Source organism: Oncorhynchus tshawytscha, linkage group LG01, assembly GCF_018296145.1.
Source record: "Oncorhynchus tshawytscha isolate Ot180627B linkage group LG01, Otsh_v2.0, whole genome shotgun sequence".
Lineage (NCBI taxonomy): Eukaryota > Metazoa > Chordata > Actinopteri > Salmoniformes > Salmonidae > Oncorhynchus > Oncorhynchus tshawytscha.
The window spans coordinates 40065296-40085197 of NC_056429.1; the positions used below are offsets into that span (position 1 = coordinate 40065296).

The following is a 19902-nucleotide window of genomic DNA, read 5'->3' on the forward strand; positions in this document are numbered from 1 at the left end:
ACCACTTATCAGCAGCTCACTCTACCATAGCTCCATTATGTGCACGTAAGAGCACATCTGGTCCCAAACCAGTTTTTAGGTCCCCAACTATAAGCTAAAAAATTACAACGGCCATTTTTTAAATTTAACTTAACGGAAACTGGCCCAGGACCAGTTGTTAGCAACCCCCGTCTCACATGGGGCCCTGGTAGGACAGGCCAAAGCAGAACAGGTCTAGCATATATTTGTTAACACTGATTTAGGATCAGATCACTGTACCCTAGCTCTAACCTTAACCATAATGACCCTAACAGTAAGACTGGCCCTGGGTCAGTATATAAACCCACAGTCTCCCATGGGTCCCCGGTACGGCTGGCTGAAGCGGACCAAGTCAATCATGCGCTTGGGGGTCAGATTTTATAAACCAAACATTAACAGTGAGCCACTAAAACAAACTGATCTAGGACCAGTTGCTAACCCACCGTCTCCCATGGTGTCCTGGTAGGACAGGCTGAAGCGGGCCAGGTCAATCATGCGGTTGGGCAGGTTGATGTAGAAGCGTCCCACGGTGGTCTCCAGATTACTGAGCTGGTTCAGGACCATCATGCTCCCCTTCACCACCGGCAGCGGCGAGCGGTCGGGCACGCCGTACTTCAGCGAGTTCTGCTCCGCCAGGTCACGCAGGAACGCCAGCTCCTTCAGACCGGTCACGCCCTCTGTGGAGGAGGGGGGGGGAAAGAGAGATTTTAATCATTTTGCGGCTGACTCAAAGCGATACGATTCGCTGATACACTGACACACCTACTCGCTCATCCCGATCGTTCTCACTGGGGGCATTAAAAGCAGCCACCTAGGAGATCCTCCTGAATGTGTTGACGTCGACGTAGGAAAAGCATGCGTAAGTCCCCCAGGCATATTCCTTCATAGAGGACACACTAGAACGACCTCTCCAACATGGCTGGCCCGACAGCTGTCACTGGGTACATTTGACAGGGTTTAATGTGGAACGCATGCCAGCCATTTCACCGATTGGATTAAAGATGGGGGGTCAAGCCTATTGCATACAGCCCTAGTCTGATCAGATAATAGGAGGTGAAAGGATTCAAGTCGATACATCCAGGCGTGTGTGGACCGCAGGGTCAGACTGGACGTCAGAGCCAGCTTGGTCGTAGACAAACGTTTGGCGTTCTCTGTAAACTCCACTAAAATAATCTGTGGCCGATTTGACTGGTTACTGTTAAAAGCATAAATCATTCTCCTGTTTTTTTTTTCTTCTCTCTCGTATCTGACAGGGCATTTGAGAGAGATTGAGTCGGTCCGTGATCCGCAATCTGGCAACAGAGACCGGAAAGTATTATTAGATGGCAACAGAGCAGTAACAGCCCATTTCCTCAACATTTCCCTTTCCAGCCATTTGGCCCTTCTGGTTCCAGCATCTCGTCGACACACGTGCACCCACTAAGTTCAAACATCAGAGTTGATGCGGGAGAAAAGACCATAGATCACCTTTTGACAATCAACAGCTCACATCTAGACACATGGACCTCTATCGACTGATTACAGTCTCCTGCGGTACCCAAACAAGAGCTTTCTGGATACAACGCTACTCAACTTAGCACGATTGTATATTTCCCAATCCTTTTCAGCGCCGACCCTTTTAAACAAGCAGCGCTTGACTGTCACAGACACACACACACAACCACACACACACACATACACACACACTCTCCCTTTGAAGTCTTTAGACTCGAGGCTCTCTCCGAGTCTCTTGTTTTAATTTCCTCATGAAAAAAGTATTTGTGCTAATTCCAGACTAATGCAGGCCCTGTGGAGGGGTCTCTCTGTGTCGGACGTGGACTGAAGGACGAGGAGAAGGGGAGGGGTCTCTCTGTGTCGGACGGGGACTGAAGGACGAGGAGAAGGGGAGGGGGGGAGAGACGGGTAAAAGAGAGGGACAATAGAGAGGGGGGAGGTGGACACATCACAGACACACTGCAGAAAACAAAAAGCCCTTTGAGGTTCCTGAGCACCTCTTCAGTCCACACTCCCACCATTCACTCAGCCCCCTTCCCATATGACACACACACACACCCCCCCCATCACACCTTCCTCCTCCCCCATCCAGGTGGCTGGGTAGGTCCAGCAATAGCACCCATGACACAAACATCTACTACTGATCATGAATTGGTACATTGGTCACAATACAAAACATACTGGATTCTGAATTCCAATTGTAAAACCACCCGTGACACGTTCAGTCATAACCATGACATGTCCTTTTCTCTTGACTGAGCGAATCTCGATGTGATTTTCTGACCGTAGACGAGCGCGATTTCGACCACAGGCCGACCGTGTGTGGTGGAGGGTTCCTACCGTTCATGAGGGCGTAGGTGAGGATCATGACTGAGTTGTTGAGGTGACGGTTCTCCTCTTTGACCACGCGCAGGGTGTCCCTCTTCTCATGCTCCGACGCGTCTCGGGACGTGATGCCAGACGACAGGTAGATGATCACCATGTCCGTATCTGACAGGTACACACACAAAATAAAGTAATTACACACTTCCTTGTTCATGAACCCTTCAACTCACAAATTCTTGAACTCGAGTCACATTTATTTCAACCATTTTTTAAATATATTTTTTTACAAATACATTGCCACAAGTGTTGAAAAATAACAAATTGCCATTTCCTATAGAACAAGTCAGCGGCATCAGTGGCCAGTGCTAAAGACTGCATTTCCCATGGTGCCCTGTTCTTACTGGTGAGTTGGCGGGTGATATTGCTGGTGTTCCGGAGCAGCTGGAAGGCCTTTTGGAAGCCCAGTGCGTGCAGGGTAGGACTGTCGGAAGCCTTGAGGTTGTTGACGAAGGTGCTCATCTTCCTCTTGGTCTCGCTGGTGGCAGGAGACAGGTAGCTCTTATAGCACGGGTCCAGTGAACAGGACCGCACCGCCTCCGCTGAGGACAGGATCGAGACCTGGGGGGGGAGAGGGAAACAAAGACAGACACGCACTTTAGCCTTAATCGCAGATGCATTCGAACGACAGAAACGACAACTTCTGGGATCAAGATTGTCATCAATGGGCATACGTAGTTCTTAGCGTCAGAGGGAGATGAGAACAAATATGGATGACTTGTCAGGGGATAATAGGGTGGGGGGGGGAATTGGGGCAGGGCAGGAAGTTAGGGATGTGTAATCAAATCAGAAGAGTGCTCCTCACCTTGTCATGTTCATCTACGGAGCTGAGGACGACGAGCGCAGCGTCTCTGGCGATCTGCAGCTGTGTGTCTGTAATGGTCACGCCGTGATCGATGATCACCACGATGTGTTTCGATTGGGGCCGCACCGCCGACACGTACACTGGCCTGCGAGACCACACACACGGCACACATATACACGCGATGAGGACACTCATGGCATACACACACACCAAACGTACCCGTACACACAAATCTGACACACACACTCAACACAATCCCACTCAAAAACATACACAAACACAATCATCTGTTTAGAATGGTAGTTTATTGACACCAGACAACATTCTCCCATTGTCTGCCCCCAGGCTGGTAACACTATCCTGGTCTTATATCCCCACTGCTTCATGGTGGCCTGAGCTGAACCGAAAGTTCCCAGGGCTGTCCCCTCTACCTCCGGCTGCCCTGAGCCCTCCGCACACTGTTTTCACAAGAGATCCCCTTCCCAGGACTACTGTTGCTTTTGGGAGGCCTCGCCAATGCCTTTCCAACCATCACCACCCTTTTGTCAAGCTCCCTATTGCCAAACCCGTGTGTGTCGGACAAACCTAGTCTCGAGTTGAAGTGACCGAAAGGCATCGGTTGTCTTTTCCTATTAAAAGAAGCTACGTGTAGATTTGTTTTGCATTGTAATTGCTGAAAATGTCCATAGTATATCTGCAGTAATAGTGGAATGATCGTGTTTCCCCATTTTTATGGCATGTGTGTGTGTGTGTGTGTGTTTTTGGGCCCATACAAAGTCATATTCTGATTATGCAGCCTTCCTTTTTCACAACAAAAGACAGTCCGCCCGTGTTCTATCGTCTTCTACCGCCAAATGGGTAGGCTGCACCCTCCCTCTTTCCCCATCAGCGTCACTCAGGGTGCTGGTCATCTCCTCCCAAGCAGAATCAACAACGGCCGATTTGGGCAGTAGAAAACGCGCTGGTTGCTAAAATGTTAAAATCTCTGCTAAAATTTCAGTTTGTGACAAAAATCAAGCAAACACATGCGTAGGGAATCATTGTACCATCTAAGTTGACAATAGTCTGATGGGTGACAAGATTAGCTATTGTCAAATTGAGAATGAAGAGACTGATGACCAGCGCAGCGTGCACCGGCGAAGGGAACGATTGCAATACCCTACAGGAAAGGGCAGATTCTAGGGTAAACGAATTCACCTTGTTCTCCCAAACAACTCTCGAAATTGTGAGGATGTGCTGGGTTTCAAAATAGGACTTTTTCCTGGAATAAACGCGTCTCGGCGAGTTCCTCGTACTGGCGACAATCAGCAACAGCCTTTATTTAATTCTGTTATATTCTTACTGTAAAAATATGCGTGTTGACAGTAGTAGGTCAGGGGAATATAGTCGCGTCAGGTCTGCTAAATGAACAAGCTGATTTCACTGGAATGGCAAAGCCATATAACCTTGGCTATGAAGCGCAGACAAATACAACTCAAAACAAGCTCTTTTGTTATTTTGAAATAAATTGTATTTTATGACTTATCTGAACAAAATACGAATAGATTTCTTTGCGATTGTGTATATTCAAATGTTAGATTGGCTGCTGTTGGTACTCGTCGAGGCCCTGCTATTCTGCTGTTAAATATGCATATGTCATTTTGACCTTTTAGGTAGGAATGCTCAGAATGTCTTTAGCAATACTTTGAAACAAAATATCATAGAGTGTAAAATACACTCAGGGAAAGGTGGGTTCAAGGTTTTTATTGAAATGAAGATATTGAAATTGCAAAATGTAAAGACGGTCAGAATGACAGTCTTGGTGGTTCTTGTCTTTAGTCCACATTGGTCTTTGTAGCCAGCCAGGGTGAGGGCGACCTCATTTTTCTCATCGCTGAACGCCAGCTGGCTGGTTGCGAGACACTGGCCTTTGAGTATTTGGGGAGAGAAAGAGAGCGAGAGACCGACAGAGACACGAGAGAGAAGAGAGAGATGTCTTTCACCAGGCTAAGCCAGAGAAACCACAACAGTTGGTGAGAGATTCCAGTGGTCTTCACTGGTCTCGGAACACATTCCTGCCCGGGGCATCAAGGGCATTTGTGGTCAGGGAGTCTGTCTGTCTCAAGAGAGGAGAGGAAACCCCAACAACCCAAGAGCAGAGGATAAATACTATTTATATGTCCTCTTCACTGCGCCACACAGGAACAAAGGAGAGGGAGGAGGTGGAATAGAAGAAGAGTGGTTTTCTGTTTCCTTTTTGCCGAGGAGGTGACCATCTTGGAGAGTCAAGAGCAATATCCTTGATGTGGCCCAGCAAAAAGTTAAATGTGTGAGGAATGTGCAGTCAGTGAGGATTTACTGTTACAATAATGACTCCATTCTTGCCCGTGTGCTTTGGGCTAGTTGACTGTGCTGTTTCTCTGAGTGATGCTGTGTGATAGTGTTGCTGGTCTGCTAGCGTGACAGTACCTGCAGCGGTGCTCGTAGTTGCCCTTGCAGTGGAACTTGTGGGCGGGGAACACAGTGAAGATGCCCTCCTCTGAGCTGAAGTACTGCCATTTGATGCCCGGGTTGGACTTCAGGTTATCTGCCAACACTACAGAGGAGAGAGGAGCAGAGAGAGAGGTCAGTTTTGTAAAACGGTAGGTAGGATTAATACTCAGAGATCCTGAGAGAGCATAAGAGCAATCCTGAGAGAGAGCAATCCTGAGAGAGAGAGCAATCCTGAGAGAGAGAGAGCAATCCTGAGAGAGAGAGAGCAATCCTGAGAGAGAGAGCCATCCTGAGAGAGAGAGCCATCCTGAGAGAGAGAGAGCCATCCTGAGAGAGAGAGAGCCATCCTGAGAGAGAGAGAGCCATCCTGAGAGAGAGAGAGCCATCATGAGAGAGAGAGAGCCATCATGAGAGAGAGAGAGCCATCCTGAGAGAGAGAGCCATCCTGAGAGAGAGAGCCATCCTGAGAGAGAGAGCCATCCTGAGAGAGAGAGAGCCATCCTGAGAGAGAGAGAGCCATCCTGAGAGAGAGAGAGCATGCGAGCGAGAGATCCTGAGAGAGCACGAGAGCAATCCTGAGAGGGAGAGAGAGAGAGAGAGAGCGAGCGAGCGAGAGATCCTGAGAGAGAGAGAGGTAGGGTTGATACAGTGCAAAATTGGAGGGAATATTCTGGGAGATGAAGTATTGCGAAACAAAGAAACGAGCTCCTTACAGGTCTATCATTTCTCTCTCCTTCACCCAATCTTTAAAATGAATTATCCTACGGGGGGGATTCATTCTGGTCTCTCAGACACCAGTCAGAGCCCACTGGTAGATGGCGAAGCTTTCCATATCTCCTCTAGTCTGTGTGTGAAAGGTGAAAGCGAGCACATCCTATAAGGCCCAGCATAAACTCACATTCCCAGGGTGCATGTGTCCCACTGGATATCAGACTAAACCTCTTATTCCTGCTGTATAACCGAGACGGTTTTTAATCGTTTCACTAGTGTGTGCTCTTAGTAGTCATACAAGGCGCCGTTGGCATGCAACACACGACAACACAAGGTCTAGCTATTTTAAGCCAAACCTTCCCGCTCAGAGCATCAACAAAAAGTGATTTTAAATAGATACAGAGAATTTAAGATTTCCAACTAGCAACAGATAAAGGCTGACATAATGCCAACTTTTACTGGTTCGTTGTACTGCTGCACTGCAGGCTGATATAACGGCAGCATCTGCCAGGGAACAGGGCCAAAGTGGCCGTCTAAACAAACAGACTTATTGGGTCAGAGGAGACGGCAGAATCTTCAGAGAGATCAGATCACACACCCTGCAGCTTCCTCTCTGGGGGGAGGAGAGAGAAAGAGAGAAAAGTAGAAGAAGAGAGCAGGAGAGACACAAATCGAGCCAGATTCCTGAACCCGTGTCCAGTGGTGTAAAGTACTTAAGTAAAAAATACTTTCAAGTACTACTTACGTAGTTTTTTTTTTGTATCTGTACTTATATATATATATATATTATTTTTTTTTTGAACTTTGTTACATTCCTAAAGAAAATGTAGTTTTTACTCAATACATTTCCCCTGACATGTAAAAGTACTCACTACGTTTTGAACGCTTAGCAGGACAGGAACATGGTCCAATTCACACAATCATCAAGGGAACATCCCTGGTCATCTACTGCCTCTGACCTGGCGGACTCACTAAACACAAATGCGTTGTTTGTAAATGATGTCTGAGTGTTGGAGAAGTACCCCTGGCTGTCCTCACATTTAAAAACAAGAAAGTTTGCTTTAATACAAGACATTTGAAATTATTTACACTTTTACTTTTGATACTTAAGTACATTTTATCAAATACATTTACTTTTGACACTTAAGTACAAAACAAATTTTATTTTACAAATATTTTACATTTACTTTTGAGTCATTTTCTTAAAGTATCATTTTTGTATCAAATGACATTTACTTTTGACAAAAACATTAAGTAAGCACTTTAAGATTTGTCAAAACAAATACTTTTAGGCTTTTACCAGACCAACACCACACTCAAGTAGTATTTTACTGGGTGACTTTCACTACTTACTCAACAACATGAGTCATTTTCAACACTAACCGTATTAAACACAGTATCTTTACTTGTACATGAACACACAGTACCCTGACCAACACCACACTTCCACTACAACACTAACCGTACAGAGTCAACAACATGAACACACAGTACCCTATAACCACCACTGCCAACAACATGAACACACAGTGTCAACCAAAAACATGTGTCAACAACATGTGTGTGTGTGTGTGTGTGTGTGTGTGTGTGTGTGTGTGTGTGTGTGTGAGTCAACAACATGAACACACAGTACCCGTCAACCAACACCACACTCTCCACTACAACACTAACCGTAAGCACTTTAAGATAGATAACCATGAACAAACATGTCACCGTTGAACACACAGTACCCGATTTACTACAACACTAACCGCAGAGTCAACAACATGAACACACAGTACCTTATAAAAGACAGGCATGTCAACAACACTAACCACTAACCGTACAGAGTCAACAACATGAACACACAGTACCCGATACACAGACCAACACCACACTCTCCACTACAACACTAACCGTACAGAGTCAACAACATGAACACACAGTACCCGATACACAGACCAACACCACACTCTCCACTACAACACTAACCGAGTCACAGAGTCAACAACATGAACACACAGTACCCATGATAACCAGACCAACACCACACTCTCCACTACAACACTAACCGTACAGAGTTAACAACATGAACACACAGTACCCGATACACAGACCAACACCACACTCTCCACTACAACACTAACCGACCAACACCACACTCTCCACACAACACTAACCGAGAGTCAACAACATGAACACACAGTACCCGATACACAGACCAACACCACACTCTCCACTACAACACTAACCGTACAGAGTCAACAACATGAACACACAGTACCCGATACACAGACCAACACCACACTCTCCACTACAACACTAACCGTACAGAGTCAACAACATGAACACACAGTACCCGATACACAGACCAACACCACACTCTCCACTACAACACTAACCGTACAGAGTCAACAACATGAACACACAGTACCCGATAACCAGACCAACACCACACTCTCCACTACAACACTAACCGTACAGAGTCAACAACATGAACACACAGTACCCGATACACAGACCAACACCACACTCTCCACTACAACACTAACCGTACAGAGTCAACAACATGAACACACAGTACCCTATAACCAGACCAACACCACACTCTCCACTACAACATGCTAGGACACAGGAATGGATACGGGTTAGCGGCACGCTAGGATTTCCTACGGCGGCGGTTACTGAGCAGAGGCGCGCCAGCTTGCCATACATCTGCGTTCTAGGCCACTTCATCCATCTCCAGGCCTGGTATAAACAGGAACCACTTGGGATGTTGACCGTCTATAAAAGAGTATGTATACATCGGCTCGGCTGCCAGCGCTTAATCCCGCCACCAGTGTTTTAGAAAACACTAGAACCACATAGACGACAGGCTGAAGGAGCGCCGCTTCCTCTAACCCCCTCCATCCGCACTCATTACTCAATCACACTTCCCATTCCCTGCTCCCCTCCTCACAGCTCACTGACACTTTGGCTAAGTGCAGAGGGGTTAATGTGTCCACTGGGCGGGGTTGGGAAACTAACCGCACTCGCATCGCAGCAGTGCACGGAGCGACGTGGGAACCACCACCGAGAAAGGCCCCGGTGTGTCAGAGGAGATGAGGAGAACAAGAACCAGAAGGAAAGGACGAGTCCCAGGGAGAAACCAGATGTGAAGCGTCACCCAACACCTTCTTCGTATTGACTACAACCGGTGCCATCGCTCACCTCTTCCTGCCCTCATTTATTCGCTCCCTTCTCTTGCCCCCCCCCCCCCAGTCGTTGCTGGCTCTCCTTCCCTGGACAATCTGTCGTTTCCTCCTCTTTGCCCCCCCCAGTCGTTGCTGGCTCTCCTTCCCTGGATAATCTGTCGTTTCCTCCTCTTTGCCTCTCGCACCCCAACCGTCTCTCTTTCCTCTATTACAGTCTTTGTCCTCTTCTCGCTCCTAACCATCCTCTCAGTCCTCCTCTGGGTAATCTGCCTGCTCCTCCTCCTCCTCCTCCTGGTTGTTTAGACTGGGTCCAGACAAATGGGGACGATGAATGCTAGAGGCTTGAGGTCAAGACAGCCTGAGAAATGGAGGCCTGGTGGTAACATGAACTCCTGATGGCTGCCTTGGGGAAATAAACTCTGGGGGGACGATGAATCATCCTAATCTGCTCAGAGGTGGAGTGGCCGTGAATTTGGACGGAGAGGGTGTGAGAGACGAGGAGGCAGGTAAGAGAAGGGGGCTGTTAAAGAGTTTCTACAGTCCTAACGGAGGAAGGGTTAGTGTGTGTGAGAGAGCGGTTGGCTTTGCCAGTGTTTCCACACCGAGACCAAAAAAAGAAATGACCATTAGCGAGAGTGGGATTAGAAGTAGAAAATAATTGAGGCAAACGCTGCAGCTGCTTCAGTACAGTCGGCAATGGTCATAAACATAACATAACGTCTAACCGCAATCATAGCGCTCGTTGTTTGTTTGGAGTGTGGATGTCGACGGGGAGTGTTCAGGTGCCGAGGTAAAATGTATGACGTCAATCACGTCCGGGTATGATTTAGAGTGATTGGCTAACAGCGGTGCAACAGGGGCATATGGCAAGGCTCGACAAAGCCTCCTGATGTAGAATGATTGTCTTTTTTTAAACATCCTCTTACTGAATGGAGAAGCAGAACAGAGATCGAGGGAGGGGGATTTTTTTTCACATTTTGTGTCATTAAACAAAATCACTATTCTTCGATCAAAAGAGAGAGAGTGGGAGAAAGAGGGGAGGAGAGAGTAGGAGAAAGGAGGGGAGAGAGTGGGAAGAGAGAGGAGGGGAGAGAGTGGGAAGAGAGAGGGGGGAGAGAGTGGGAAGAGAGGAGGGGAGAGAGTGGGAGAAAGGGAGGGGAGAGAGTGGGAGAAAGGGGGAGGGGAGAGAGTGGGAAGAGAGAGGAGGAGGAGAGAGTGGGAAGAGAGAGGAGGGGAGAGTGTGAAGAGAGAGAGGGGAGAGAGTGGGAAGAGAGAGGAGGGGAGAGAGTGGGAAGAGAGAGGAGGGGAGAGAGTGGGAAGAGAGAGGAGGGGAGAGAGTGGGAAGAGAGAGGAGGGGAGAGAGTGGGAAGAGAGAGGAGGGGAGAGAGTGGGAAGAGAGAGGAGGGGAGAGAGTGGGAAGAGAGGGAGGGGAGAGAGTGGGAAGAGAGAGGAGGGGAGAGAGTGTGAAGAGAGAGGAGGGGAGAGAGTGGGAAGAGAGAGGAGGGGAGAGAGTGGAAGAGAGAGGAGGGGAGAGAGTGTGAAGAGAGAGAGGGGGAGAGTGGGAAGAGAGAGGAGGGGAGAGAGTGTGAAGAGAGAGGAGGGGAGAGAGTGTGAAGAGAGAGGAGGGGAGAGAGTGTGAAGAGAGAGGAGGGGAGAGAGAGGGAAGAGGAGGGGAGAGAGTGTGAAGAGAGAGGAGGGGAGAGAGTGGGAAGAGAGAGGAGGGGAGAGAGTGGAAGAGAGAGGAGGGGAGAGAGTGTGAAGAGAGAGGAGGGGAGAGAGTGTGAAGAGAGAGGAGGGGAGAGAGTGTGAAAGAGAGGAGGGGAGAGAGTGAAGAGAGAGGAGGGGAGAGAGTGGAAGAGAGAGGAGGGGAGAGAGTGTGAAGAGAGAGGAGGGGAGAGAGTGTGAAGAGAGAGGAGGGGAGAGAGTGGGAAGAGAGAGGAGGGGAGAGAGTGTGAAGAGAGAGGAGGGGAGAGAGTGGGAAGAGAGAGGAGGGGAGAGAGTGTGAAGAGAGAGGAGGGGAGAGAGTGGAAGAGAGAGGAGGGGGGGGAGAGTGTGAAGAGAGAGGAGGGGAGAGAGTGTGAAGAGAGAGGAGGGGAGAGAGTGGGAAGAGAGAGGAGGGGAGAGAGTGGGAAGAGAGAGGAGGGGAGAGAGTGTGAAGAGAGAGGAGGGGAGAGAGTGTGAAGAGAGAGGAGGGAGAGAGAGTGGGAAGAGAGAGGAGGGGAGAGAGTGGGAAGAGAGAGGAGGGGAGAGAGTGGGAAGAGAGAGGAGGGGAGAGAGTGGGAAGAGAGAGGAGGGGAGAGAGGGAAGAGAGGGAGGGGAGAGAGTGGGAAGAGAGAGGAGGGGAGAGAGTGGGAAGAGAGAGGAGGGGAGAGAGTGGGAAGAGAGAGGAGGGGGAGAGTGTGGAAGAGAGAGGAGGGGAGAGAGTGGAAGAGAGAGGAGGGGAGAGAGTGGAAGAGAGAGGAGGGGAGAGAGTGGAAGAGAGGAGGGGAGAGAGTGTGAAGAGAGAGGAGGGGAGAGAGTGGGAAGAGAGAGGAGGGGAGAGAGTGGGAAGAGAGAGGAGGGGAGAGAGTGGGAAGAGAGAGGAGGGGAGAGAGTGGGAAGAGAGAGCGTAGGAGCGAGGAAAGAACACAAAGTGGTTTAATAACGTGTGAAACAGGCATAGTTCATTATTTCCATCTGGGTCCTTTTCCTTTAAAGATTGAACGATATGGTGAGGAATATTCACTTCTACGGGCTGCTGTTGTCATGGCAATCGTTCGCAAGCAAGGCCATGGCTGTCCATGTTAAGAGGTGAAGACTGCTAGATGAATGGTGGGCTAGAAGGCTCAGGGGGGGAGGGGCTTATTGTGGCCGTGTGTCTCAATCGGGACGTATAGGATATAAACATGATGCAACATGGTGAACATGATGAAGGGGGGGTTGGGGGGGTGGTGGTAAGGGTGTGGTAGGGGTAGAAGGTGACCCACCTGAGTTGAGGTCCCGTCCAGGGTTAAAGGCTCGACTGTTGACGGTGGGGGACAGCCGGTCACAGCAGATGGTCTTGGACACGTTGGTGTTGAAGTTACCGTCGAACCTGAATCGAGACAGAACACATCACATTTGCGACGGCACCACTGCAGAGTAGATTTAAACTGATCTCCCATAGAAGTAATATCTCTCAGAAACAGCCAGGGCTGGAGGGAGATGCAGAGAGGTAAAGAAAAAGGAAAGGAGTGGGACATCAAGGAGAGGACGGAATCAGGAAATACATACAGTGCTGATGGACACAGTAGCAACCATCTCAATGATGCCCATGCTGTGTGTGGAATATATGCCTCTCTCATTCCCAGTAGACGCACCCCTTGCCTTGCATGCAAAGGTGGGGTGCATGTAGTGAGTGGGGGGGGGGGTCCTCTAAGCCCTGTCGATCCCCTATCACGGCATTACAAGGAGTTGGGCAGCCCCCTGGTACCTCCACGCAGTCATAGCAGCTAGTCTCATAGCAGCTAGCTCCCAGAGTGCCTCAGCTTCCCTAATGAAGAGCTGAGAGAGGGATGGGGAGACGAGAGGAGGAGAGGGGGGTCCTCAGGGGAGTAGCCTGCTCCACACTGCACCGCGGCTGGGTCGCTTTGATCCCGCACTCCCTTACCAGCTCCACTAAACCCCGCGCCCCTGCTGCCTCACATTCTGTCCTTCCTTGCACACAGGAAAACACAACAGGCCAGCGGTAACCCGCTGACACACACAAATACGCACGCCTGCAGACGCACACACGCAGCAAGCCGCTATCCTCACCGAACACACGTACACTCTCGCCTTCCTCTCTTCCTACTGCCCCCCCCAGAGCTTGAGAGAGTGCATTTGATTGACAGCTGCTCTGATGTACCAGCTGCTTTGAACTTCAGACATTAAATTCCCATTAGGCTACATTCATTATTATTCTCCTTCAACACACTTTGCACGCGGGGGCTAAGCAAAATGTTGCTGGATAAAAAATACATTTGCAAGTGCTTTGAATTTGACATCAAAACCTGGAGAACGAGAGCGGAGCAGGAGAGAGGAGGGAGAAAGGATGAGAAAGGGGAAAGCGAGCGAGAGAGAGAGAGAGAGAGAGAGAGAGAGAGAGAGAGAGAGAGAGACAGAGACAGACAGAGAGAGAGAGAGAGAGGGGAAAGAAAGGGAGGCGAGAGAGAGAAAGAGAGAGAGAGAGAGAGAGAGAGGGGGGAAAGAAAGGGAGGCGAGAGAGAAGGGGAGGAGAGAGAGAGAGCGCAAGAAGGAAAACCTTCCGGCCCCGATTTGGATTCAACATGCAAATGAGGGTCTTGAAAAACATCCCTGCTTTTAAAAGGAGTATAAAAAAAAATATGTAGAGAAAATAAAGAAATATAGATGAAATAACCCCTGAAGCGGCATTGAGAGCGCACCGCTGATACAGAGCGTTTCCTTACACCAGAAACCACACACAATACCGCTCTTCCAGTATCTGAAGCCTCAGCTAGCTTGTGACGAGGCCCCTGCCGGCATAACGTTCAATGACGAAGGGGTTGCAATGCTTTGTTTCAATACCCTATAGGGAGGAGTTCTCTTCGCCTCGATCGGGGAGATAACAGGAATACCGCAGAACGCTATTGGTACTATGTCACTGTATGACTGACATCTCCTACACTCCCCTGACAACGGAGCCCTGTACGTAACGTTTCATTTTGAACCATTGCTGCCGACTCCACCAAACCGTTGTGCTCAACGCCTGTAGCCCTGTTATCCAGGGTTTGGCATGATGAACATTGAAATAAATCAATTGTATTACCGTGTGGACGGTATGCACTCCTACTGCTTCTGAAGAGCTTGCTGTGCTACCGCTTTCAGTTTGACCGGAAGGAATACGGATATTGTTCTTCTTTCAAGAGTGTTTTACATCATCTCCACAGTGAGTTACAGTATTGCCATAGCCCTGCGGAGAGAAAGACCGACCCCCCCAAGCCCCCCTCCCTCTTTTAATCCATCGGTGCACACAGCAATGCGTTTGATTAGCGTAACTGCCGGGGAGGATAAGAGGGGGCTCAATGGGGATTTGGGGAGTAGGGAGTGAGGGCGGAGGAAGGTCTCTTAATAGGGACAGAAGCATTTGGTCGGAGAGATAGAGGGGGCTCCTATCAGCCCGGGGTTTAAAGCCCCCCCGCTGTCCCTCCCCCCTCGCCCCCTCATGCTCAAAACAGAGGCTTCATTAGTTCACTCAGAGCAACAACAAATAAACGGGTGAACCAGCTGACCCCCGATCCCATCTCTCCCTCGTGGAGATCAGTGAAGGATCAACATGCCACAGCCAGAGGAGAGGAGCTCAGTCACCAGCGGTCAGTTCACATTAAAACTGCTGTAGCATTTCCATTTCCTGTCCCACTGACTAGAAAGTCATAACGACGTGTTCTCATAATACTCCTCCAGCAACACCTCCCTGGAGACCGTAGCCAGACAAGAACATCAGGAATGGCTGGGTGGAATTTACAACCCTGTATAACCCCTGTCGTTATCGGGAAAAACACACAGTTGGCCAGCTTAAACGCCTGCTCTTATCTCCGCCAGCCTGTATGGCTGGCTAGCGACCGTTTGTCCTTTCTGAGGTAGTTGTAACCATAGAGATACACACTGAGTATAGCAAACATTAGGAACATCTTCCTAATAGTCAGTTGCGTACCCCCCCCTTTCCATCTATAGTGATTGATTGAAGTGGATGTAACAAGGGACATCAATAAGATATCATAGAAGGTGAATCCAGGTGAAAACTATGTCATGGAAAGAACAGGTGTACTCGTTATTGTGTTTCGTGTAATACTCCGGCCACAGGCGTCCCGTCTGCGTGCGGAGGGGGTGTATGTGTATCTGTACAGCGCTGCGGCTAGTTGACTTACACTGGAGACGGGAGTTCGGGGCTTTGAGACGTGCACACGGATCTTGTCGTCCTCCCCTCAAAATAAGTCGGAAATGATTGTGATCCAGCCAGTACCTGAAGATCAGTCACTAAAACCTGAAACGCGTGCCATTTTCAGGCATTGATTGGTTGATTAGACCTGGAAGCTGTCCCCCTGACTGAGCACTGATGAAAGCATTGCAGCGTGGTGTGTGTGTGGGGGGCTATGGGCTGACACCACTGTGGTCGCGTGACGGCTGTGTGACATGGTTAATCCTGTGAACCACCCGACACCCCCAGCTATGACCTGCCATATGACCCAGGAGCAGGCAGCAGCAGCTGACTCTAAGCCCAACAAAGGACACCCTGACCTGGGGACGGGTGGGTCTGCCACCAGCTTCTCTGGAGGGTCCAGCACGGTACCGAGTCTGAAAACAGGCCTCACGGCATTTCACTGGCACACATCAGATGTTTGGATCTTTAACCTTCCCTGGCTGGGACTGGGAGAGCCTGCGGAGAGGAGAAGTTACTCTGCAGTCCTTCAAAACGGTCACGCTCCCAGATTAACTTTTGCAAAAGTGAGAGCAGTCAGCTCCCCCCCACTGGAATTCTTTGAAGTCGTGGGAGCGATGCACTGCTATCAGACTGACAGACAAGCCCTCAGAAGTGAGCCTCAATTTTGTTCAACCCTCGCCGCGTCCCTTCCACACCCCATCCGCAACATCACCATCATCATCTTCTTCACTCTCTGTCCACCCTAGCTCTCCCAGCTTCCTCGCTCTCCTCCAGAATAAGTGTGCCTGAGAAAAAAAACCTGGACTGGACTCAATCCGGGTGAAATTCTACAGGTATTATTCTGGAGCGGAGTCAGACTGATTGCGGGAGAAGCAGAGACAGACCCAGGAATTCCAGATAAGTCAGGGGGAGAAACTTCAGAGAGACGGAAAACACCATCAGACTGAGAGATAGAGGAAGGGAGAGAGAAGCAGAAGAAGACAGGAAGAGGGAGAGAGAGAGAGATACGTAGACAGCTGGAGCTGTAGAGATTAGTGTTGAAAGCAGCTCTCTTGCCCTCTCCACTCTCTCTCCCTCTCTCTCTCTCATTTGACGTGCGTTTGCTCCTGCTGGTAGTGGGAGATTGATGGAGGTAGGCCTCCAGACGACTCCATTACCCATAAACAACCGCATCTGTCTGGGAGAATTAAATGGCCGCCGAGCTGAGCAGTGGCGCGCTCATCACCACCACTGCGGCTCATGCGTGTGTGAACGAAAGGCTGCTGGTTTGAATCCACGCGCCGATTAGGTGAAACATCTTGCCGATGTGCCCTTGAGCAAGGCACTTAACCCAAACTAAGTCACTCTGGATGAGAGCACCTGCTAAATGACTAAAATGCCAATTCAATTTGCAGATTTTCCACACGTGGAGGGGACTGTTTCTAGAAAGGATTCAAATACATTTAAACAGAGGGGTAATGGGGTTGTGTGTGTGTGTGTATATACTCACTCCATCATGGAGGGCGGGATGGTGCAGCAGTCCTGGATGGCGGTGAGGGGGAGGTCAGGTGGGCCGTGTAGGATGCCTCCACCACCTGCTTGTTCCTGTTCACCACGTCCAGGTAACGGTTAAACTTCTCGCGGATCTTCTTCGCAAGCTACAACCAATCACACACACACAGTTGGATATAATCCTGTACAGAACACATCATACGTAAGGTTCTCCTCAACATGGTGGAATTACTAGTGGAAAACATAACAGCACACACACACACACACACACACACACACACACACACACACACACAATTATATTTTAGTTGAGTACCTATTCTTTTTTGTCAGGCTGGGTTGAAGCACATCCTTCAGACCTAGGTTCTAAACGCAGTCAGACAGGCTACTCCTCTTTATTCCGAGTTGAGCACGGCCCGTATAAAACAAAACCACAAGTCCTCGTACATACTTGGTTGAATTAACAAGGCAGAGAGCTGTGAACAACATCAAAAGTCCTCCGAACCCCGACTCCGCCTGAAATGTGGTTTCAACTTTGAGAAGAAGTCACAGTCGGCTGTACGGAAACCCGAGAGAAAAGACAAAGTGTGATTCCGGAAGAAACCAGAAAAAGAAAGAGAGAGAGGGAAAAAAAGGCCATGATTCAACTTACATACAGCTCTGACAGACATACTGAAACCAGCCATCTCTACACAGTCCCCAAATCCAGGAGGAATTCAAGGCAACGTATAGTTTCCAAAACTCAGTCCTCGGGACACACGTTGTTGTTTTTTTGCCGTGGCACTACACAGCTGATTGAAATAATCAACTAATCGTCCAGCTTTGATCATTTGAATCAGCTGTGTAGTGCTAGGGCAAAAAAAAACACAAAAAAATGACGTGCTCCCCTTGTGGTTCCCGAGGACATAGTTTGAGAAGCGCTGACGCGGAGCCAAATCAAATCAAATTTTATTTGTCATATACACATGGTTAGCAGATGTTAATGCGAGTGTAGCGAAATGCTTGCGAGTGTAGCGAAATGCTTGAGCCGTGAGCACACGGAACACCCTTCTCTGTCAAACTGGTGCTTGGCTACGGAGCAGCAAGAGGAACTACCCATGCCTACCTTCAGGCTCTGCTCAAACCCTAGAACCCAACCCGGGTCTCTTGGCCCTCCCACCCGTATGAAATTAAAAATACTCATATCCCAGAGCAAAAAGTACAGCTTCATATGACACCAATTGTAGTTTTGTAGCACCTACAGATGAAACAAGATGGCGTCTTAAAGGAGGCCTGAGAAAGGCCAAAATGTCAAACGCTACGGACAAATGACAAAGATATGTAAAACAACCCTCCTCCCTAAAAAGACCAGTCTACGGATTCAATTGTGAAAATCTCCAAAGCCATGGTGTTTTTTTTTGTTGCTCTGGTCTTGTGAGAAATCACTCAAAAGGAAAAATGTGGTTCATTAAAGAAGGGGCAGATAATTGAATCGTGCTGGTTAGTGTTCGGCCCGACTAGGCCCCCGTCTGTCCTGTGTGTCAGCTAACGCTAGGCATACATTACAGCTCTCAGAGGGGGAGTTATGGCTCACTGCACGCATCGAGGAGCCTCTTTCAAAAAAAAGGGTTCCCACCTGGGGGACACTAATAACGAGCGCACTAGCAGCCCCTCACAACAGGTTCTTGTTCCTACTCTGGAGCCAATGAAAAACCCCCACAGGGAACCAACCTCGTTAGAACCTACAGGACCGTGGCAACTCCCCCCCCCCCACTCCTACGCATTCAAGCACAGGCTACATAGCCTTCAAAACAAGCACTGATAACGCACACAAACTCAGAACACACAGTAGGCTTTAAACAAGACTCAAAGACTCAAATCAAGTCACTACATTCCCTCACCGTCTGGAGAAAAGAAAATAATAACTTGGGAGAACCGCATCTACCGGCAGCCAGTCTCCTCTACCGGCAGCCAGTCTCCTCTACCGGCAGCCAGTCTCCTCTACCGGCAGCCAGTCTCCTCTACCGGCAGCCAGTCTCCTCTACAGCCAGTCTCCACAGCCAGTCTCCTCTCTCCACCGGCAGCCAGTCTCCACTACCGGCAGCCAGTCTCCACTACCGGCAGCCAGTCTCCACTACCGGCAGCCAGTCTCCACTACCGGCAGCCAGTCTCCACTACCCAGTCTCCAGCCAGTCTCCACTACCGGCAGCCAGTCTCCACTACCGGCAGCCAGCCAACACTGCCCAGGCCAGGAACAGGAGAAATATGCTGTGACCCATTAACCGAGCTACACCCAATCAGCCAGTCGCTGTTCCTATTAATCCGCAAGCCCAACCGCTCCTCCGATTATGTCATTATACAGGGGCCAGCGGCGTCACCCTGAATTACAGTGCCACCCGATACACGAGTCCAAAGATGGCACCAAAAGTAGTGCGCTGTCGGTAGTAGGTTGTCATTTGGGACGCAACCAAAAATACTGTACCCCCCCCTCCCAGACTGAGCCGGACCAGCAATTAGGACCAACGTTGACTCACTATTAGGTGCGTCTCAACCACGATTGAGCTGTCCGAGTGCCTTCACAGCCCTAGCCACAGCACGGTGTGGTTAAGACTGAGAAATACCCATTCATGAGTCCAGAGGAACGAGAAACCAAAAGACCTGCAACGCACAGGTTTAGTGATTTAGGACTACTTTTCCTTAGCCAAAACCACCCTCCTTCTCCCCCTCTTTACCCACCTCACCAACTACTCCCGGCCTTACCGTTTCCTCCTCCCACCTTCACTACAACAGACGTTGGTGCTCTGTGGTTGCTGTAGCCCTGACCAGATGGTCCCAGACCACACAGTTTCATTGTGTGGCTCTGGTTCAGGACTGTTACGTGTTACTGTTACCTGTGACCCGTGTCAGTACCAGGGTAGACTGGGAGAATGTCAGAGAATAAAATAGCCCATCAAGGTCATTCCAGTGACCTGATTTTG

At 49.4% G+C, this 19902-nt stretch overlaps 1 protein-coding gene across 1 annotated transcript in view; it reads right to left on the bottom strand.

Moving 5' to 3' along the window:
* The window catches only part of LOC112238731 (VWFA and cache domain-containing protein 1-like), a 93368-nt gene that overhangs the window by 21695 nt on the left and 51771 nt on the right, over nt 1-19902 (bottom strand). Inside the window, 8 exon segments of the mRNA XM_042321351.1 lie at nt 462-695; nt 2353-2502; nt 2739-2955; nt 3200-3344; nt 5648-5774; nt 12522-12628; nt 16944-16995; nt 16998-17091. Coding sequence (XP_042177285.1) covers nt 462-695; nt 2353-2502; nt 2739-2955; nt 3200-3344; nt 5648-5774; nt 12522-12628; nt 16944-16995; nt 16998-17091 — 1126 coding nt within the window.